Raw genomic sequence first — 22,833 nt, 5'->3', positions numbered from 1 at the left:
CCCACCGAACTGCAACCCCTCTCCACCACGACTACACCTCGATATCCTGTCCATAAATACTACAAACAGGATTGGTGACAAAGCGCAGCCCTGGCGGAGGCCAACTCTCACCTGAAACGAGTCCGACTTACTGCCGAGAACCCGGACACAGCTCTCGCTTTGGTCGTACAGAGATTGGATGGCCCTGAGAAGGGACCCCCTCACCCCGTACTCCCGTAGCACCTCCCACAGTATCTCCCGGGGGACCCAGTCATACGCCTTCTCCAGATCCACAAAGCACATGTAGACCGGTTGGGCATACTCCCAGGCTCCCTCCAGGATCCTTGCGAGAGTAAAGATCTGGTCCGTTATTCCACGACCAGGACGGAATCCGCATTGTTCCTCTTCAACCTGAGGTTCGACTATCGACCGAACCCTCCTTTCCAGCACCTTGGAGTAGACTTTACCAGGGAGGCTGAGAAGTGTGATACCCCTATAATTGGCACACACTCTCTGGTCCCCCTTTTTAAAAACGGGAACCACCACCCCGGTCTGCCACTCCTTAGGCACCGACCCAGACTTCCACGCAATGTTAAAGAGGCGTGTCAACCAAGACAACCCCTCCACACCCAGAGCTTTAAGCATTTCTGGACGGATCTCATCAATCCCTGGGGCTTTGCCACTGTGGAGTTGTTTAACTAATATATATATATATATATATATATATATATATATATATATATATATATATATATATATATATATATATATATATAAGGGCTGTCAAAATAACACGTTCATTTGGATTAATTAATCTGAGAAAAAATAATTGTGATAATGATTAATCCATTCCATATTGACGTTTGACCCGGAGCCGTTCTGGCCACCATTCGACTGTAAAATGAAGGAGGGAGACGAGAATGTGCTGCCTGGATCATTAATTGGAACATTTACTTGCAAAAATCTTCTTCCTGCCAACCCTGGCTACCGAAATCTGGTGCCACTGATATGTCTGCGCTTCTCTCTGCTGCTCTGAAACAGACGGCAACACAAACACCGCTGCACGTGACGCTAATTAACATGACAGCAGCTAACGTTAGCCTACTGCTAGCTAGTTAAAACTATACTCAACAGCAGCTAATGTTAGCCTACCGCTAGCTAGTTAACACTATACTCAACAGCAGCTAATGTTAGCCTACCGCTAGCTAGTAGCTGGATTAAACACGGTTAAAATGCTGACAGCTAACACTAAACGGTGTAAAGTTTGACTGTGTTTTACCGTAGAGGATTCAACACCGGGGTGCAATAATCTGCAGCTGCCGTCGGAAAAACAACACAGACGGTGCGTTCAATGAAACTGGTAAACTACAGCTTCGTGGTGCATTTGAAGTTATTGTAAATGTCCCTTTCCCATCTGGTGGTTGTTATTGTCGTTCAACAGCAATTTACTAGTGAAATAAGTTCATGTTATTGTTATACGTTATTATTAAATCATTTCATTTTGACCATATGGCCTTAGCAATAAACAAGCCATTCTTTAATGTCACCAACTGTTGTTTAGTACCCTTTTTTTTTTTTTAAATTTGGACAAACTGAGGATTTGTCATGGTTTAGAGTTCAGTTTCTTTGATTCCTGATAGCAAAGTCTGGATATACTGCTCTTATGTGGTGGGTAAACATGTGTCAATGCACACGTATCCGGTGTACCCTCACAAAAGACAGTAGTCAAATAGGAAAATACAATCACTGCACAAAAGCAAGTACAAAATGTTCTAACGAGTAGCTAACTCTTGTCCAACACGAGTCTTTTAAAAATGTTAGTGGTTTTCTCACACAGGAAATTATCAAACAGAGATTCTCTGACAGGCCCAACACTCTATATAAAAGAACAAAGATACACTCTACAGTATGATGAGATTATTTACACCAACATGTCTCAATTTGGAACACCCCCATAAACACTATTCCAGGTTTACAGGCTATTCATTCTTTATTCCACTTAACGCTTCTCTAATGCTACTTAGGTTAGTGTCAGGCAGTATGTAACACTGTTTAAAGTCGGGCTGAGCTGGGGGTTTGGAGTGTCACTGCTGCCCTCAGTAATTCCATAAACAGCAGGGGAATGAGCTATGGTCTACCTTAAGCCAGGGTGCCGTTCCAATCATTCCCCAGGCTTTCCTTTCCCCAGGACATCAGTCATTAAAGCTAGTAGACCTGAACCTAAACACACAGCTACAGAAAACTTTGTGTTCTCCACAGTTTAGCGGCTTAAACCGGAGACACACAAACTAGGATTCCTATGTTAACATGGCTTTACTCCATGTCTCACCTGGCTGGGAGGCTGGCTTGTTCAAAAAAAATGATACTGCTGCCAAACAAATGTCCAATACAACTGACAGAGCCAAGAAGATGTCATTTGTAGAGTAATCACTGCTGCTATAAAACAAACCTGTCACATAAAGATGTGGAATGGCCATATTAAAGTAGCAGGTATCCAAGATTCATGATTTGCTCACAGTGTGACCTGATGATGCTAACTTTCACTGTTATAAATGTACTACATGCCTGTCACAATTGCAAAACATAGTGTGTTTAAAACAGTAGACTCTTAGTAGATAGTGCATACACATTATATTGAATGTGTAATATACTGCATTTTCTACAGTGAGACAGTTTTGTTAGGAAGTCTTTGTATTTGCAAAAGCAATGGTCATTGGGCTGAGAAAGTAGGTCGAATATTCTACTGACATAATCCACACAGTCATAAACTTAACTGAGAGCCATGCTTTTTAAAACCTAAACTCTACTACTGAGAGCCTCCCCTGATGACAGAACTATATACTATGTTTACCATGAAAACTTCAGCACTCTCCTACAGTATATTTCAACTCTGTCCTCATGAGTCAGGCCCTTAGACTGCTCCCTTGAAACTTACTCACATGTACTACCCATACAGACCAACTGCCATTGCCTTTCACCAGCACATAAGGTCACACATTATATTTTCAAGTTGCTCTTTTATGGCATAGGGCTTTATTTGTTGTTTTGTCCTGTTTCCATGGATCCCAAATCACACCTGTTTTAAAAAAAAAAAAAAAAAAAAAAAAAGCCTTTACCTACTGAGTGTGTTCCTTTGGATTCTTTCCAAATGATGTAAAGACGGCCCATTTGTAAAACATATCAGGAAACCATTCGCTAAAGCTTTAGCCCTCGTGACAAATAGGTATTGTAACCTTGATCTTTAAATTCCATGCTAAAAGGCATGATGTCAGACTTGATATATGTAGGCTACCGAGCTGCTTCGGGGCTTTACAGTAATGTGTGTTAAGAAGCATGCCGCAAAGGGATGAACAGGAAAATTCTGATTCTGAATTGAATCTAACACAAATAATAAAATTGTTCACTTGCTCCATATGTGGCCAGACCTAGTAATGCTATTTTCAGCTTCAGCATTGTTAGTAGAGGTGTGACGAGATCTCTAAAATAAAATTCTAACACAAAGAAGCAGAAAGAAATGGAAAATACATGCGTCTGGCGGAATTTCCTGCAGCACCGGAGCAATCCCGGAAGTGGAACACAAAAGGAAATAGACTAACTGTGTGTGCAATGACAAATTAATGTACAAAACATTTGGTCTCAACGGTCTCAACTACTGCCAGAAAACGCTTAGTTATGTTGTAACCTTGGTTCTCTGAGTGAAGAGACACTCTCTCCGCCATACATATGGAATAAGTAACAGTGTAACTGTTAGTTATACAGGAGAGAAGCCAGTCATTTGAGTTTGTGGCAAAACCATCCAGTGCTCGTTTTTCATTTTATGACTTTCGATTGAATAAAAGGTCTTATTTCATCAGTGAAGTTTTCTGCAAAATAGTGTTAAAATCTTTGTCTTGTCTCGATCTCGTGAACCCAATCTCGTGTCTTGTCTCGTGAGCTGGGTGTCTCGTCCCACCCCAAATTGTGAGCCATATATGGTTAAATCCTTGCATGAGTTATGTCGAGTGAAGGCCACACAGGCTGCCCATGCTTTCAACATCAGACTAATGACGTCTGAATGAAATCCTGTTCCTCTGAATTCTCACACGTTCCATATTTACTGGTCTCATTTGGTGTTTTCTGCAACAGTTGGGGTGAGCTTGACAAAATCCTGAGCCAGTCCCATTCTTTCCACTCAGATCATAAAACTTGAAATTTTCCTCCCAACAGAACGATCCTTGTAGTTCTAGCTGAGCACAGTGAGTCCTACACAGCAAGGCCATGGAATAATTAAGCATACTCTTTCCATGCCACATCACAGAGGAAAATATCATTTCTATTTTGATAAATGTATTACATTACCATCCGATTCATAGCCACAGAGAATCAAAATGGCAAAAAAAGGCCTACCACGAATACAACAAGAATTTACTAAAGTGAATTCACAGTTGTAATAGGCTTGTCAATCAAAAATACGCAACAAACAGCGAGCAACAGTAGACCGGGGGTGACAGGGTCGATACAGGTCACCAGAGAACCATCCATCATGGCTGGCAGACAGGGACACATGCTGGCCTTGTACATACCCATGTTTAAACAAAGTTCACCATGGTGGCCTCACACAGCAAGCCACTCATAGTGGGTAAATATACTGAGCAAAACACAACCTCATTACATGTGCTCCCACTCGTGAAAAATATATCATATGGGCCCCGAACAGCTATTGATTTACTGTGATGTTTACTGTGCGATATTAAAATATGACTTCAGAAAATATATTTTTAATAAGACCTGCTTCCTCTAGGACTGCCGATACCAACATTCCCAGTTAGAGAAAGGGTGAAAAGTAAAGGAAGACGGTGTTTGCCTGGGACCCAAGTCGAGCAGTCATGTTTTTTTTGTCAGAGTAAGCACTCCTTGCATTCACATACATACATACATACATACATACATACATACATACATACATACAGTGTCTATGGTTCACACTGCTCTCCAGAGTACAATAAGTCGTCCTGTCTGCTTGGTGAAAATGTCAGCGACGGGGTACAGGCCATTCTTATTATACATCCATGGTACAGACAGCTGCGGAACTGGAGCCAGGGTGAGTCTGAGTGAGACGGAGGCAGCTGCCCGGAGGAAGAAAGGCTTCGCCCGGTCAGGCTCTGAGATCACGTTATCTTCTGCCTTCTGCTTAGAAGTGGTGAATTTACAGCTCACAGCAACTGAATATAATTTGGTCTCTGGCATTAGTTTGATATCTAGTGTCGGCATCGTGTAAGCTATTCGTTTTTGAATTTCCTCTTAGTGAAATGCTCTGAGTTGGGCTTTTATCGTGAAGGGTAGAAACGGAAGAAGTATCTTAAAGCCAGCGTCCAGAAAAACGCGATTATGCGATCGCATAATTCAATGCATAATCAGCCAAAGTCTGCATATTTATGCAGGGGCCGCCGTACTTTCGCCGTATAAATTGCCGATTTCTGTGCAAAATATGCAGGGCTTGCATGATTTCATAATCCCTGCATTTTCGTTGCAAAAAAGTCACATATCTTAGCAGAAAGTTGAAAAATGTTGCGTTTACTTCACACAAGTTGCCATGGGAACGTTATGAAGTGACGTAATTACGCGACGTGAACATCATCGAAAAGCTGCAAACCCCGCGATGAAGCCATGATGAAACCGCAGTTTTTGCAAGTTCCCGCAATTTCATCGCATAAAATTGCATAAATAAGGATTTTTGCCTGCAACAATCACAAAAAAACTCAGCATTTTTCTGGAAGGACTGACTATGGAAGTTAATATAAGTGTGGTTCACGCAGGTGAAGATTATGCGCATGGGGGATGGATAACAGGCTGGATGGAGGAAGTGAGTTACTCACTTACAGTGATTAGTGTCTTTATTAACGAGATGAGATATAAGTAATTGTATGTCTTCCCTACCCTTTAACCTCAGCTTAAAGTTTTACAGAGGTAGTGGCATTTTACTTTTAGTAGATTGTCCATAATTACTCTGCTTGTGCTACTTTATTGACCCTTGATTTTGGTTTCTAGCCTTAAAAAAGGTAATGAATCCTATTGCAGATTTGAAGGTTTTAAGAAACGGCCTTACTAAATTTTTTGCATAACTATATAAATATAGTTTTTAATTCAACAATGTTTTTGTTTGTTTTATGAAGATTTCATCCATCCAGTTGCCTCCAAAGCGTTGTTACCAAAACATCAGCTCATGGGTAAAGCCTATATGATGTGTATCCGTCATTCGGAAGTGCTCCTACTTTCTTTGCAAGCTATTACATTTGTTTTCTACCCAATAGTATTTCAACTTGAGTAGGGCAATGGAGTACTTTCTCGACCACGGCTGTCATAGTGAACAACATGAACATCTGGACAGATCATAAGTTGCAGGTTACACTGCCTTTTTCATATTTTTTTTTTTTATATTTGAAACATCAAATAATAAAAGCTGTACTGATCTAAAGAAGCTGTTTGCCATTCAAACACGCTGCGGGCTCACTGCTCTTTCTTCACTTCCTCATATCTGTGTGAGCTTATTCTGTTTAAACTCCCATGCAAATCGCTGTAGGAAGATAGATCATACAATTCCCTGATTTAGCAGCTTTTGTCTCTATGTGACTATTATTATTATTATTATTATTATACTTCAGTCGAATATATATTTTTATTGACCCTGACATTTACTTGACAATTTATACCAATAATAAGCTATTATCCCGGCTTAAACTCTACATTTCTATTTAACTGGTCACAAATTGTACTCATAACAGAAGCTTTCCTACTGCTCATCCCAGATGAACTGGTAAGCAACCAGAGAACTCCCTCGACATGCTCATTCATTCACCAACATAGAAGCCCATCTGTGAAACATTTCCAACGTGAAGCCACTTTCCATGATCCTCTCCCATGTGGTGCTTGCAGCTTTAAAATGCATTGATTGGTTACTATTTCAATATGGGACTAACATTTTCCCCCGACATGTTTTATGAGCCGTTGTTCCTCCACCTGCTGAGGATTAGAGATGGAAAGAGAACTAATCACTGCACCAACACCGTGGTTTTGGATGAGATCCAATGAGTCACTCGAAGCACTCAACGTTGAAAAGCAGCTCAGCTTCCCAGCCGCTGAGTAAAAGTGCCATTCACCAGTTTACCGCAAAGTCAGCGGCAGTTGTCATTTAGGAGAGGAAAGAGGAGAAGATGGGTATAAACTATTTTAATAATGCCAGTATAACATGTGACGCATGAGAGCTAAAGATGAATCACATTGTCTTTGATCAAAAGTCTCTTGAAGGGATTAGCTTGTCATACGTGTGACCGGTCCTTCCGTCTGGCTTAATCTTGGATGTTACGAAATCATTTTGTCCACTTCTGGTCCAATATCTTTTGCCAGGAACTTTGTCTCATAAAGCCAGTTGCACATTCTCACTGTGTCATCGGGGGAAACATTTATATTCATTTAAGGAAGAGACTGAATCGACTGTGGAATAAATCAACGGCCGCCTGACTTTAAATACTGAGCCGCACAGGATCTGAATAAGGAAATTATATATGAATGTGAAACTATTACATAACCCTTCGTGTAATATACAAAAGGACTATGCTCATTTCACTGATGAGGTTATTCATTACAGAAAATGAAATCTTTAAACCACAGTAAGCTGTTGCTTTCACTTAAGCTAGTTTACAAAATTTTCTTCCACTTGCTACTAAATTATGCCCCGAGGATGTTACCGCAACGGACCTCAGAAAGGTTGAATGCTACCTGTTGCAAATAGCTTTTCCAGTCTTACTACATTTGGTCAATAGTGCATGGGAACATTTCCCCATAGCTGAAGAATGACTGTTTTATGACATTGCTTGATAGAAAACACATGAATCCAAACTGTACACGAGCCTGATTTCAGAGATGCACTGAGGCCAATATTTAAATCTATCGGCTTAAAGGGAATGGTAAATGGAAATTTAAAAACAATACAATGGAAAACGCTGATTGTATGGTATACAATCAGTAGGAGCACCAAAATAGTTGCACACATAGTGGAAACAAGTTTGAATAATACATTCATACGATAACTGCAAGGCTTCAGCTATTGACGCTATCGTGCACCGTGCTCTAAACTTCATTTATCCTTTTTGAATTGCCCTTTAAAAAAGGGTACTACTACTCATGTAATTGCTTGGTATTTAACACCTAAATTAAAGTAATGTAGCTGAAGCTTTGGCACATGAGTGACATGCAACTTTTTCCCCTCATTCATTGGTATTTTTTTACCCTTCCCGTTCCCATTTTATACACATCCCAACACTTTCAGAGTTTAAAGTTGACACATAAAAGTTAGTCACCATCTGTAAAATATTAAATGTCTATACTCCAAAAGGGGAGAATCACCCATGTTGTGCATTGTAAAACAAACTTCACAGCCAAACTGAGAATTTGTATTGAACACAAAGCTACAATAAAACACTGAAGTAGCTCAAGGCTGAGAAAAACTTCACTGATCAACATAGTTGCCCATCTGGTGTTACTACAAGTTGGGTTCAGACAATTTCATTTCAATAGCTGGCAAAGCAGTTAATACCAGATTAAGAAATAAGTTCAGTAGCTGCTAGAAAAGTCTCAGGCACTATGTAATTATGCTCTTAGGAAAACACTACTGTGAAGTTTCTATGTGCACTGAATAGAAAACTGTTAAATACTATTAATCTTAGTTGAAACAGGAAACCCAATGACAACATTATTGGCTGGACAAAAACTTGCAAATGTTATTGAAAACAGGAAGACAACACAAAAACAACAGACGACAGCCAAGGCAACAGTATCCAAAGCCAAGTCTTTGCTTGAGAAATTGGCAGGACTGTCCACACTCTGACATGACAACGTGTTTCATATCCTTTTGTCTACCAACATACACGGACAAGTAAGCACAGCTCTGCTTTTGAAGTCTTTACGTAGTTGTCCGCCAGCAAGCTGTAGTTCAAGTGTGCTGCCTTGTACGCAGATCTAGCCCGTTTCAGACATCTCCCCCCCCTGCCCCCCCAGGCTATAAACCAGGGACAGCAGTCGCTCACCCAGACCTGGTCTAGGTCAGACACCTGGATCTGCTTCCTATCTGTCAGCCTCTTCCCATCTCTCTCGGGGCAAGCTATCACTCACGGCCAATTAGGATCTGATCATTGTAACAACGCGGCTGTCCGCCCACCACCAAAAGAACCACGCAGTCCTAGCCAGAAATAGTGATGGTGTTGAACCAGCCGGCCAGAGGGCAGGGGGATGGAAATTTGAGTAGTGTGTGTGTGTGTGTGTGTGTGTGTGTGTGTGTGTGTGTCTTGTGTTGTGCATGCTTGTGGATCTCTTTTGTGCCATGGGGAGGAGGGGTGGTGAAAGAAAGCTGTTGCTTTCAACAAGAATGTGTTCATTTTTAAAAGGGAGAGGGGGAGGATCTGAGCTCAATTTGTCTGCCTACTGAAACACTGCAAGAGGATTTTTTTTTTTTTATCATTTAAAAGCACCAAGGAGGGGGGGGGAGAGAGAGAGAGAGAGAGAGAGAGAGAGGGGTGCAGTTGAGAGAGACAGCCTCTTAGAGCTGTGAGGCAGAAGTGATGGATTCAGCCCACAGAAAAGTGACAGTCTTCTCCTAACGGGCCACAGGCAGTACACAACCTGCCCTGGACTCTCACCATTTATCAGGAAACTACCTCCACCATTCAACTGAAGTTACCAGTTGTTTCTTGAAAAGAGCTGTAACTTTTTCAAGTGGATTTTTTTTGGAACAATCTACTTAACATTTGCTGAAGAGTTGACTGGCAAGTTAAGCTTCTGTTGGGCTAATGACGGTGTTTTAATAATAGGCTTTAAAAACACCACTACCCTCCGCGGCTGGAATGGACTGAGGTGACAAGGAGTGAACCATACCATAAAGGCAGAGCGCAGAAAGGGGGGAAGAGGAGGACGCAGGGGAACAGCTTTCACACTCGGGATGACTTTCTACCGGGAGAAACTTCAATCAGCTCTGCCAGGAGGGCAAGGCAACTGAGGGAGCCTCATCAATACTGTGCAGTTATCTCGTAAGCATTGTGTAACCTTTCACGTGTTTGTATATTTATCGGTTTATTTTTGTAACAGGGACAGTGCACATTTACATTACTTTATGTCAGACGTTACTTTAATTCACTGCATGGATACATTGTCACTCACAGAGCACGTAATGACCTCTCTTGATGTGACAGACGTTAGCGAGCTCAGAATCTATCAGCCCAGTGACATTTCCAACACTATGGTGAAGCAATTCTTTTTTATAATTCCGTTAAATTGATTGAATTCAGACTTTTTCTGTTGCACTTCACATCATGATTTGGTTTGATCTTAAATTCAACAGATGTCGTGCAGCATTAGTTATTGGACTCCCCGTTTGGTGCCAAAGGGTAATTTCTTTCTGATGACTAACCGGACTGATGACTCTGATGGACTTGGTGGAGGGGGGTTAATTCAGCGCAGGGGGATGCTGGAGAGCGGGCTCTCTGGGCTAAGTGCTTCTTCACTACTGATAAAAAACACTCAGCTTGTCAAAACCCAGGACCCTGAAGGGGTAAGATAAAGACATGGGCAATGAAGAGTGTGTAGAAGATGATGGGCAGCAGGAGCTGAAGGATACATGCTGACATAGGGATTTATTTTACAAAATCTAAATAGTACCATTCACTTCTAAAAAAAAAAAAAAGAAAAGGAAAGAAAAAAAGATAACCTATGTCAAGCACTCTGCAGCTTCAGGATGTTCCCCTGGGCTCAAGAGGAGAGGGAAGCAGGCGGTTGAATCCCGTCTTTGTTTCTGTTGCCAGGGTAGTGTTTGGATAAGGGGGCTTTGAGGTAGAATGCTGGAACTTATCGGAACAATTCCTGAGACCCCCTGCCTGACTCAGATCACAAGTGAGGGAGGCAGGAACGCACCATGCCACATGAGACAAAGGACGAAACCTAAATTTGAACCAAAACCTAAACTCTCCTGCTCCATGGAGTCAAAACAAATACTGTCCTATACCATCAAACTGAGCAGGTAGTTGGGGTTAATCATGTCCAAAATGTCATGTTACACGCTTACAAGGATTACATGCTTGAGGAAAGAATGAGGTCACCCTCAAGGTAATGTAATAGTGCAGATTACCATGAGCAAATTGAATTTGACTCTGATCCAACACATATTGGGTGTCATGCAGGAAACTGCCAGTTCTCAGCGGAGTTGGCGCTAGTTTGAGCTTGCAGGACAAAGCCGTCCTGCAAAGTGTCTGCTTCTTTGCTGCTACTGACAAATTAGGTGCCGTGTAGTTGTGTTGTGACCTCCTGCTGTGGATGATGATGATGATGTGACTACGAGGCATTCACACCGAAAGTAGGACACTGGGAATGAATTGGGTCAGTAGATACGGTATGTCTTAAAGGTACGGTGGGGATAAGGGGCGTACTGGTCCTGCGCCTCGAGGGTCTAGAGCTCTCTGTCTGCCACCACCATTGACTCTCCATGGGTGTATGGCAGCTCACTCTAATGAGGTGACGAAGAATGTGAGGAATGCCATGCTCACGCTGAAATGAGAGACATCAGCCAGTCTGAGCAAGGCTGTCCACCTTCTAATTAATATGTGCTGAGCATGACCAAAAAGGCTGGAGCGCAGCGCTGGTCAGAGACGCAGTGACCTACCCGCTGCACTCGCCTATCACACTTGATTTAACATTGAGTAAAATCCAGGAGGAGGAGTCGTGTAAACACAGACTTACCACCTGACGACAGTAAAACCAAAACATTTTGGTGTGAAGCAGACCTAAAGAAGTCCCCCCCCCCCCCCAAGAGGAGCTGCCAATCAAATTATGAAGAGAGTGGCTATTCGCTGCATTATTCGCTCATTCGGCCCAGAGTAGACGTACATGACACTTTTCAACACCAGTTAATAATTGCAGCTATTTGCCAGTCAATAGCAGCCTGTTAAAGTGAACTGATGTCAGGACAATGATTAGCTGTGGGGGCTGTTAAAAGCGAAGAAGGAGGAGGCGGCTTTCTGTTGTTCCCTCTGGCAGACTGGGGATGGGTTAATAACAGGCTGTCTCTGTCGGGGCAGATGGGACTCTCTCAGGTCCCTGGGATACTGAGCCCAGCAAGTGTTGTTATTTGAAAATGCACATTATCGGAAAAAAAAACAAAACACTGGCAGACACGCACACACATACCGCATTCACTCGGTCACACACAAACACACTTTTCATCACAGGCTGCAAACATTTTCCCCTCAGCTTTGAAGTGTAGTGAAGCCTAGAGAAGGAGATTCTGGGCTAACGACGTCCCAACCTGGGACTCCTCCGCAGCGGGGGCAAATCACACGCCATTTCTCAGAGACAGAGCTCATGTTCCAGAAGAAGAAACCACAGGCCACTGGCCAAATACAGTCATCAGCACATTACAAGGGACAGGCTCTGGGGTGCTCTTTTATCTTGGTTATGTGCTTAGTTGTAAGCTATTTTTAGTGATTTCTTTAGGGCTTCATCTATCAATGCGAATGGATCATTTGCATATTGCGAAAAATGATTTATGACACGGAATCAATCAGCATTTGCTGAGTTGACATCAGACAGCCAGAATTAGTAATGAAAGACCTCCTACTGTGCTGACACAAGACAGTTTCATGGCAAAAAAAAAAAAAAAAAGACTCCACTCTTCTTTGAAGTTTTTTTTATTCATCACAGTCATGTTTCAGCTGAGGACTTGCTACTTTTAGGTACCTTTTTTTTTTTTATAAAATTCATGGGAGAATCAAAGCGTACGTTCCGCTTTACTGAAAGGGATTCTTTTCTAGGCAGGTAAACTATGATATCGGAAAGACCGAGAAGCTAAATAAGAGTACAGTGTGCAAAAAAAAAATGGTTTTCACGGCAGGGAAAAGTGTTTACACACTCTCCTCTAGACAGATAAAGCCAGAAGGGTCGAATGTGCCAAGGGTCATGTTCGTGGAGAGCGCTGCATTTCTCTTCTCCATGTCTCCAACCTAATGTGCTGGCAGCACGCCCGGATTAACAAGACAAAAACAGTTCTGCTCTCTTCCCATGTTTGTGCTGACTATTGTAAGCTAGATTATCTTTCACACCGAGATAGGCTATGACAAATGGGTGAGGACTTACTGGTAAGACTGGCAATCCTGACGCAGATCTTCAAAGCCAAGCCAATGTAGCCCTCTCTATAATGCTTCCTGATTAGACAGGCCCCTTCTGACTCTGGGGAGGTGTTACACTGGACCCCTCTGTAATCCAATATGCAGCAGCTTTCAATTAAGGTGCCCCAGGAGTTCAAGGCCTTGTTATCCTTACACAGGAGCTACATTCTCCTCAGCGCTCATTGGCATCCCCTAATAACGCCACATCATCTCCAAAACCTGCCTGCACTTATTTTTCTAATAAAAATGTCTTCACTTTGAATTCTGGGGTTAACAGTTAAGCCTAAGTATCCCATTCCCATAGTCTTGAGGAATGGTTTTTGCCACAAGGTCCGGTTATGAAAGACAACATTTAAGAGACGGTAATCTAGACAGGGATGTAGTATCTCATAAATGAATCAGAAATGAATACTGAGACAGGTAAGGATAACATTATGTAATGTTCCTATTTAGAGTTACAGTTAAAAGAGAAACACATGCTGTAGTGTGTAAGTAGATGCATAAATTAGGATTAATTGCCTTTCAGTGTCTGAGCGCAGCTTTTTTCCCTCTTTTGGTAAAGGCTATGGACAGGACTGATGCAACACAATCAATATTTAAAAACAGTTCCATGAATAGCATCATCTGCTAGTGTCTCAAGTTTTCCATAAGCAAAGATGTCCAGGCCTGCAGAGGGGAGCAGATAGGAGTGTTTGCGTGTGTCAAGGACAAGCAGTGGCAGTCGCCCAGAGAGAACTTGCGCCAGCACAGCAAACTAAGCTAAACACACTCGCCTAACAGCAATGTAACTGCCTAAAGAAATCATCATTAGAAGCACATCATTAGAAAAAATAAATATTTTTCTTAGGGGCAGCGAGGGGATTTGTACATTTCAAACAGCATTGTACTGCATACTTTTGTTAGCTGAAAGCTGATTTTAACAAACCAGGATCAAGGCCCGATCTAGGCCTATTCAATGAATTACACTTTAAAAAGCCATAGGGAAAACGGCAGCGTGTGCTCATGCCAGTCGCGATACCTACAGTGTAGCAACCATGCCATTTCTGATTTATATATTACACATGAATATAATGCGTTTCCTGTCATGGAAAGTCACGGCAGCCACTGGGGCGCTCAGCGGGGCAAGTGAGCAATTTTCTTTCAGATCTAATCTTTTTTGGTAGCCCATATTTTTGGGAGCTGTAATGACCTCCAGCCCTGTCTAGGGTGAGATCTGAATGCACAGCGCTTCTGTGCCTGTCTGCTCCTGGCAAGTAATGGAGGATAGGACCAGTGTAACTTGATGGGCAGCCTTCTTATGGTCTTAATCAGACAGCTGTGAGGGACTCCATTGATGTCAAATTCTGAGGGGTTTCAGTTCTAATAATAAGGGAAACAGTTTCAGAATAGGTATGCTCATACGGTCTGCTGCTTATCAACTACAAAAGTGAGTCAGTTAGGGCTGTTTTTTTTTTTTTAACTACAATACAATCATGTTCTCCATTTTCTTCCCCATTTTCCTCAGGTTTTGGTGAGTTGGACACATGGAGCCCCCTTCAATGGTCCTGCTGGGGCTCCTTCTTGTTTATGGACTAGCCTGTGGGGCCCAGCAGAGTCAGCAGAGTCTGTCGGACAGCAGCCATGGCAGGGACAGGACCCAAGAATTTCAGAGTAGTGAGGATGATTTAGAGAGAGAGTTTCTCTATGCTGGAAGAAGCAAGCGTGCTCCAGCTGACCAGCAGCAGGACAAGTGCTCCTACACTTTCATTGTGCCTCAACAAAAAGTAACCGGAGCCATCTGTGTCAACTCCAAGGAGCCGGAGGCCATGCTGGAGAATCGGGTCAACAAACAGGAGTTAGAACTGCTGAACGTGGAGCTACAGAAACAGAAGAGGCAGATCGAGACCCTGCAGCAATTGGTAGAGGTGGACGGGGGTATTGTCAATGAGGTAAAGCTTCTGAGGAAGGAGAGCCGAAACATGAACTCCAGAGTCACTCAGTTGTACATGCAGCTGCTCCATGAGATCATCAGGAAGAGAGACAATGCCCTCGAATTGGCTCAGATGGAGAACAAGATCCTGAACCAAACCTCTGAGATGCAACAGCTCACCAGTCGATACAAAGATCTTGAGCACAAGTACCAGCACTTGGCTTCTTTGGCCACTAACCAATCAACTCTTATTGCCCTGTTGGAGGAGCATTGCCAGAGTCGCCCTCCCCCTCGTCACGTGCCCATCCCCCAGCCACGGCCTCAGCCACCTCCACCATCACCACCTCTCAACAAGCCTTACCAGCCACCCGTCCTTCCACGAATTACCAAGCCGATCAGCAACGAGATCCAGAGTGACCAAAAATCTCTACCGCCTCTTCTTCCAACGATGCCCACTGGCACCCACAGCCCCTCGACCACCGACAAGCCCTCTGGTGAGTCTAACAGTCCAATATGAACATTTAAACATAGATACACTTCATTTCTACGGTCTATTTTTGATGCATTCCTACCAAACACACCAGCTGCCATCACAAACAAAGGATTGTTTCTGAGCTAACTACCCTGTGAACCTCTTAATAACAAGACAACACCAAGTACCCATTCTTCCAGTCAAAGCCAATTTAAATACGTCCCACACTTTCCCAGGGCAAAGGGCTCTCAGTGAGAACAGAATGCTGTTGTCTACAGCCTTTTGAGATGCATATCTAATTGCCGTGATTCAACCCACACAAAAACAGAAAACATATTAGCAGGATAAATACATGTGCCTAAATGGATAGCTGGATCCAAGCCCATTAGACTCTTGAACACATATTAGTGGATAATAACGCTTTAAAATTAATGTGAAGGGTGTTTTGTGGTATCAATTGCAGTGAAAATTCTGTTGCCATTCCCTTTCATTAGGAGACTTCAGTTTGAAAATGGTGGGAAAAAAGAACAAACCAAAGCTTTTTTCCATTGACATTTTGTGCTACTGCTTGCCATTTTCACTAGGCTGCGTGTGAACAGTAGCCTTTGTATGGAATGTTTAAAAGGAGGCAAGTATTTTCCTGCCCATAGCCATGCAACTAACACCCCAAAAAGTTACATAAACCCTTAACACAAACAGAGAGCTTCACACAATGCAAGAAAGAGGAAGGAAGAGAGAGACATGAAAGAGCAACAGAGAGTTGGAGGGATGGAGTCTGAATTTAAAGGGGTAAAGTACAAACAGAATGAGATACCGAGAGTCAGTGATGTCATTTGTTCCACTTGCACCAGGCAAGAATCACTCATATGTTCCACCAAAGCAGCAGACTTTATCAGGCAGAACAGAACAGAGCAGGGCAGGGCAGGGCAGCTCTCTGGCTTCTATCTGCTCAACAGACATTCCTGAGAGTAAATGGATGGCAGAGTGAGCCGAGATACAGATATCATCCACAGAGATTTTATAAAACCAAAAACAACCTTGTTACTGAGAGACAAACTTATGGCTATTCCGATTATGTGAACACTTTTACGGTTCCTATGCTTGGCGTCTCAACTGAGCGGGACCTTATGACATATTATAAATGAAGTGCTTTGTTCCTTCTTTCATACACCTCCTCTTTCTTTATATCTCTTCGCCCCTTCCCTCACCTCTACCCCTTTGTGTGACCCCGTATTCTCTTTTCATTTGTTTCCGTTGCATTTAAACTCGGTGTAATCCGGGCCAGTTGGCAAACCACACAAGTGTGAAATCTTGAGAACTTAAACACTTTCACAAGCAATTGAAGCCGGGGAGCCAGTTGCCCCATTAGTGTTTTTCCATTATCTACTGGGTTAGGAATTTTGAGGTAAAATCACAAAGGCTAATTAGGTTTCACAGATTTGCACCATAAAATTAAATAAAACAATATTGAACTTGCACAAAATCTACAAAACATTTGTAGCATGCATTCTATTTCTGCAAAAGAGCACAGGGCTGATGCTGCATAGGCCTCATGATTGCCAACATTACTTTTCTTTAATTCAGAGGGTTTTTTTTTCCCACCCAGCTGTAAACATGAAATGCATCTTCATAACATGTTGTAGAAGCTGTCCTGTTACTTTACACGACTTTTGTAATACTGGAAAAAAAAGCTTCAGCAGACTTGCTGGCAGAGAAGTGCAGCTATGAGAAGGATTTACAAGCTGTCCATAAATTAATTTAGTCCCGGAAATCCTCACTTCAAAACATGACATGAGGCTTTAATATGTCATGTCTTCAGCGGAAATGATGTGTCTGTATATTATAAAGTAGAAATACCAAAGTGAAAGTAAGTCAAATAGCAATAATAATCCTGCACAGTATAGTATCCCAGATGATCCAAAGTGTTTGCTAGCATTTCATCATTCAGTAGTCAGAATTCCCTTTGCCCTCGTGCCAGTGTTTCTTTTGGCTGCACAGCCAGCAGCCATTTCCCTTGTGAGAGGAGCAGCCAAAATCAATTCTGCTGTTAAAATGAGAGCCTCTGCTGAAAGATGGGATTCCCTATGGCAGAGTATAAAAACTCTGTGTGTCACTACGGCTTTGTTCTCCATTTCCCTTTCTTAACGTCTGAGCTACTGTGGTACCTGACTGGATTTTACTTGCTATTTATATATATATATATATGTCTTGTTGTCGCCGTTTTGTTTAGGGCCATTTAAGGATTGTCTGCAGGCTCTGGAAGATGGCCACACTGCCAGCGGCATGTACCTGGTGAAGCCGGAGAATGCCAACCGGCTTATGCAGGTGTGGTGTGACCAGAGACACGACCCAGGTGGCTGGACCGTGATCCAGAGGAGGGTGGACGGCTCCGTCAACTTTTTCAGGAACTGGGAGACATACAAGGTGCGGCAACCTCACACCAAATCAAGGACCTCATAGTTTGGACTGAAGCTGGTGGCATATGTAGGTTGTTTTGCCACTAACCAGATGTGAACCAGTAATGAATAGGTAATTGTTGAGCTCTCAAAGTGTCTGATGAAGTAACAGCCTCAGCCACTGCCACAGCCATGACTCATTAATTCCAGCAACATCAGTTGGTCTTAGTGAATGAGTTCACAGTAAAATTAAAATGTGGGAATAATGGACTTGAATGTCACATTACTTAGTTGCGTCAGCATCCCCGATGTTCCGAAAAAAATAACCATATTTTCTGAATACTGCATCAAAAGTTACCTGATAAACAGGTCTGTGGAGTTATTTTTTGTTCAGGGGAACTCATTTTCTTTTTTCTTTTGAAAGGGAAACCCCTCACGCAGGGAGGAACAGTTCACTGGTTAATGTTTGTTTGTTGACCAGAGATTCACAAGGGTCCTGATTAAATCTCAGCTAAAGGCAACAATGGAGATCTTTCCAAGACTTTTACGAAAACATTTAAACCGCATGAGATCTGAAATTGCATTTACACTCATCAGAAGGGGTGTTTCCATGATTCATATCATGTGCAGAGTCGGGCATACCACAAACCATCTTACAGTATGACCAGAGCCAGAACAAAGCAGTGACACAGCATCCAGTATGTTGGATTTCATACTATATACACTTGTTCCTGCTGTGCTTTCAATAACAAAATAATAGTGGAAATCTGGACACCCGATGCTAGCTATAAACTTGACTCAGAGGGTCCATTTATAATAATGTTCCTTGACGATAAACAACCCCATAGAAGAGGTAAACTCATAATTACCTCCAGAACATCTGCAATGACACTGAATCATTCCCCAGACATCCAAACTAACTGTTCAAAGCTTTTCAAACCGCATTCAGAAAGGATTTCCTAGTGGCCGGGTTGGATCAGTGGGTAGAGCAGGCGCACATATACTTCGAGGCTTATGCCTAGAGATGCACCGATTACAACTTTCTAGGCCAATTCCGATTTTCATTGAGTTAGGCCAGCCGATACCGATTTTAGCCGATTCCGATATCATTTTTTCTAACCACTTTACAGCACACACAAATATTTATTTTCTATCTTTTCTTTATAGAAGATTTTGCACAGAACATCGAACATATTTTGAACAGATAATGGATCACTATAAAATAGAACTATATAAATTACTCCTGGTGTGGGAAATTCACACACATCTAAAGTGCAATGTTAGAACCATTTCCTTCTTTTCACATCCAATCCAACTAAAAAAATGTGATTTAGGTTTTTGGTGTCGTCCCTCCACGTCCTACTTTTTCCTTGCAGGTGTTGCATATTGCAAACTTGTAATTCACGACGTTCCCTACATGTTCAAGAATAGCACAGACACGCGCTTCACACTGCGAGGGGGTACGCGCGACACACGGCGGAAAAGTTGAGAGAAAGGAAAAAGAGACTGTGCTGTCGCGTCTGTGTGCGTGCATCCTTGAGAACTGTAACTCGTATAACTTATGTTGTCAGTTAATTGTAGCGTTGACCGGCATGAAATCGGCATATGTCAGACTGACCTGCCGGTCGCCGCTCATGGCCGAGCACGTGAGAACCGGCCAATTCCGGTCACCGGCTGGTCTATCGGTGCATCTCTACTTATGCCTCGATGCAGAGGTGCAGGGTTCGAGTCCGACCTGTGACAATTTCCTGCATGTCTTCCCCCTCTCTCTCCCCTTTCTCACCTAGCAATTAAAGGCGGAAAAGCCCAAAAAATAATCTTTAAAAAAAAAAGAAAAAAGAAAGGATTTCCTAATCTTACTAATAGTGTTTTTCTTATCACTGCCCTTCACAGCAAGGTTTTGGCAATATTGATGGCGAGTACTGGCTGGGTCTGGAGAACATCTACTGGCTGACTAACCAGGCAAACTACAAACTGCTGGTCACGCTGGAGGACTGGTCTGGTAGGAAGGTGTTTGCAGAGTACGCCAGCTTCAGGGTGGAGCCTGAGGCCGACTTCTACAAGCTAAGGGTGGGCCGTTACCATGGTAACGCTGGAGACTCCCTCACCTGGCATAATGGCAAACAGTTCACAACACTGGACAGAGACCATGATGCATATACAGGTAAAAAAAAAAAAAGAAAGTATTACAAACAATGGCAGCTTAAAGCTTTAGTGCGTATCTTTTTGATATTAATGAACGTCTGTTACATTCAAGCCATTGCCAAATGAGTTGCTACAAAGCTAATTAAGACTATCAGCTAGAGATGTTCCGATACCGATACTGGTATCGGCTCTGATACTGCCTAAAACGCTGGTATCGGGAAGTACTGGAGTTCATGCACCGATCCGATACCACGTAATACAGCCCTAAAGAAAATCTACGTTAAAGTAGTTTATTTATGTTCTTTTTCTTTATTTAAGTTCTGTGGCATTCATGTTTCACAAAGAGTTTAACCTGAGCCAGACCGACAACAAAGATAGAAATAATATCACATCCATACAGGGATAGTAGTATACAGTTGTTAAAACATAATGAAATATATGACAAACTGGTATCGGATCGGTACTCGGTATCGGCCGATACGCAAGTTCAGGTATCAGAATCGGTATCGGGAAGCAAAAAATGGTATCGGGCCATCTCTACTATCAGCTCCACAAAACGCTCCCTTTATTTCTCAATATGACTATGTTCAGAAGATTGTGGCGGTCATGGAAGGCTTGTATCATGTGGACGCGCTGACAGTCTTGTTGTCATTACTTAGAATTCCTCATAGGGGCGGCAGAAACTACGCACTATAGCTTTAAAACCCCCGGATGGAAAATATGTGTTCAATGAAAATGTATGTTTATGCACGCAGCCTGACAGTTATGTTTATTTTTTTCTATGTTTCTAGGCAACTGTGCCCATTACCAAAAGGGAGGCTGGTGGTACAACTCGTGTGCCCATTCAAATTTGAATGGCGTTTGGTACAGAGGAGGACACTACCGCAGCCGATACCAAGATGGAGTCTACTGGGCTGAGTTCAGAGGAGGAGCCTATTCACTAAAGAAAGTGGTCATGATGATCCGTCCAAACCCAAACACCTTCCACTAAACATCCAAGGAACACATACTGTACTGTACTGTACTGTATCTCTCACTAAACAAAAGCCTTTGCGTCTCCTAAAATCCATGCAATCTTTATCTTTTTTCTTAAAAAGGTGCAGTAGGTAAGACTTATAAAACTAACTTTCTGTCATATTTGCTGAAACTGACCCTGTGTTCCAGTAGAACTACATGAAGCAGGTCATTAAAAAAAAAATCTGGCTCCTCTGGCACCACCTACAGCCTGTAGTGACATTTGCAAAAATCCACAGCTCCCCGTTCAGATGCACCAATCGGGGCCGGGGGGGCCGGGGGGGGGGGCGTCTAACTGCGTGTCAATCACTGCTCATGCACACGCATTCATTCTCCCTTGTGGGGGGAGGGGCTTAGGAGACCGTTTTGAGCTTTACCTGAAAGGGGGGAGGGACTGAGAAGTTGTCGATGTTCAAATGTTTTGGCTAAGTCCTGGATCTTCCAAATCCTACCTACAGCACCTTTAAATGGAGCGGCACCACAGCAAGACCGATGACAAAGAGACAGATGAAGTGCAATATCAAAACATCAGGCCGATATAGTGGTACCTCCTGATAATTCAAAGAATGTGTGCACTTTGTGCACTGTTATTCTGTTGTCTGTACCATTTCCCTTTTTACATATGACTCAGTACAGACGTGTGCTCATTGCTCAGGAGTTGTTTTAAATACACTGTCTTTGATAAACCCAAAACCTGCTTAGTTGACAGTGCTCTCAATTGAATATATTGTTTGTATTAATCTAATTTGACATTAAAAGCACAGATTACAATAATTCAGTTAAGTAGCAGTGAGATAGGAACCCTACAATATATATTTAGTATGTATGAAAAAAAAAACATTTTTTGCAGTAACAAGCAAATGAGGTTGACACAGGAAACCTATCCAGTGACTTTTAATTTCATTCTAAATACATTTAAAAAAGAAAATAAAAATTAAAAAAAAAATAATTAATTTAAAGGAACAGTAACATTTATACAGTTTTGATATTCTGGCCAGTTTTGTTAATTACAACAAAATACTATAAAAAGGTGCCATTTTATTTTTTACCATGAACCCAAAACTGTTAATAGCAATACCTGAAGTTATTAACAGTATGCTTATGAAACATTTAACAGATCTAACAACAAAAATCAACTTACTACCAAACTTTGAAGAGGTACACTCTTCAAAGTCCTGCTTTTTTTCATAAAAATACTTGTTTTGAAATCTTGAATTGCTTGAACAGGTATCCACCAATTTGCTTGAATGAATCAAGCACTGTATTTACTGTATAAATTTAGTGGTTTGTTGATGTCAATAGATCCAACACATTGCGTTTGTACATAAGATATTTGTAATATAATGTATTAAACCCTGTTATGTCACCATTACATTGCAATAAAATATGTACAGCTTGTGTTTCTCTTTTTTGACGCCTCTTGGTATAACATAGTCAGTATAGTTAACAAGCAGTCATAACTGCTGCCACTAATGTAACATTTATCCATTTTCCAAAAGTGAAAGTCAAAACAAATTATTTGAATCGGTGTGCATTTGTCTGACATATTACACGCTTATAACTTTAGCACCTGTCAACTGTCATGAACAGGAATTGAATGTGTAGTTCATTTAGTGTAATTAGGCTAATAATGTCACTGATCTGTCATGATAGTGCTATCGGTGTAATACCAGTTTATTGCGTATCAATTGTATCCTTAAGATTCTCAAATCTACCATCTAACTTAAGTGACAT

General features: G+C 42.1%; 1 protein-coding gene across 1 annotated transcript; it reads left to right on the top strand.

Moving 5' to 3' along the window:
- Positions 1-9,519: 9,519 nt before the first annotated feature.
- Positions 9,520-22,497, top strand: angptl2b (angiopoietin-like 2b). Its single transcript, XM_035997750.1, has 6 exons — positions 9,520-10,037; positions 14,668-15,566; positions 17,775-17,968; positions 19,834-20,104; positions 20,877-21,173; positions 21,561-22,497. The coding sequence occupies exons 2-5, from the start codon at positions 14,687-14,689 to the stop codon at positions 21,074-21,076; spliced, it is 1,545 nt and encodes a 514-aa protein (XP_035853643.1). The 5' UTR covers positions 9,520-10,037; positions 14,668-14,686; the 3' UTR covers positions 21,077-21,173; positions 21,561-22,497.
- Positions 22,498-22,833: the final 336 nt, after the last annotated feature.

Source organism: Sander lucioperca, chromosome 2 (assembly GCF_008315115.2).
Source record: "Sander lucioperca isolate FBNREF2018 chromosome 2, SLUC_FBN_1.2, whole genome shotgun sequence".
Lineage (NCBI taxonomy): Eukaryota > Metazoa > Chordata > Actinopteri > Perciformes > Percidae > Sander > Sander lucioperca.
The sequence above is the reverse complement of the archived record's forward strand: the minus strand, read 5'-3'. Positions and strand labels throughout refer to the sequence as shown.

Coding starts and splice junctions, on each gene's coding strand:
- angptl2b (XM_035997750.1), top strand. CDS start 14,687: ATGGAGCCCCCTTCAATGGTCCTGCTGGGGCTCCTTCTTGTTTATGGA. Junction 17,969..19,833: donor GGAACTGGGAGACATACAAG/GTGCGGCAACCT, acceptor TGCCCTTCACAG/CAAGGTTTTGGCAATATTGA. Junction 20,105..20,876: donor AGACCATGATGCATATACAG/GTAAAAAAAAAA, acceptor CTATGTTTCTAG/GCAACTGTGCCCATTACCAA.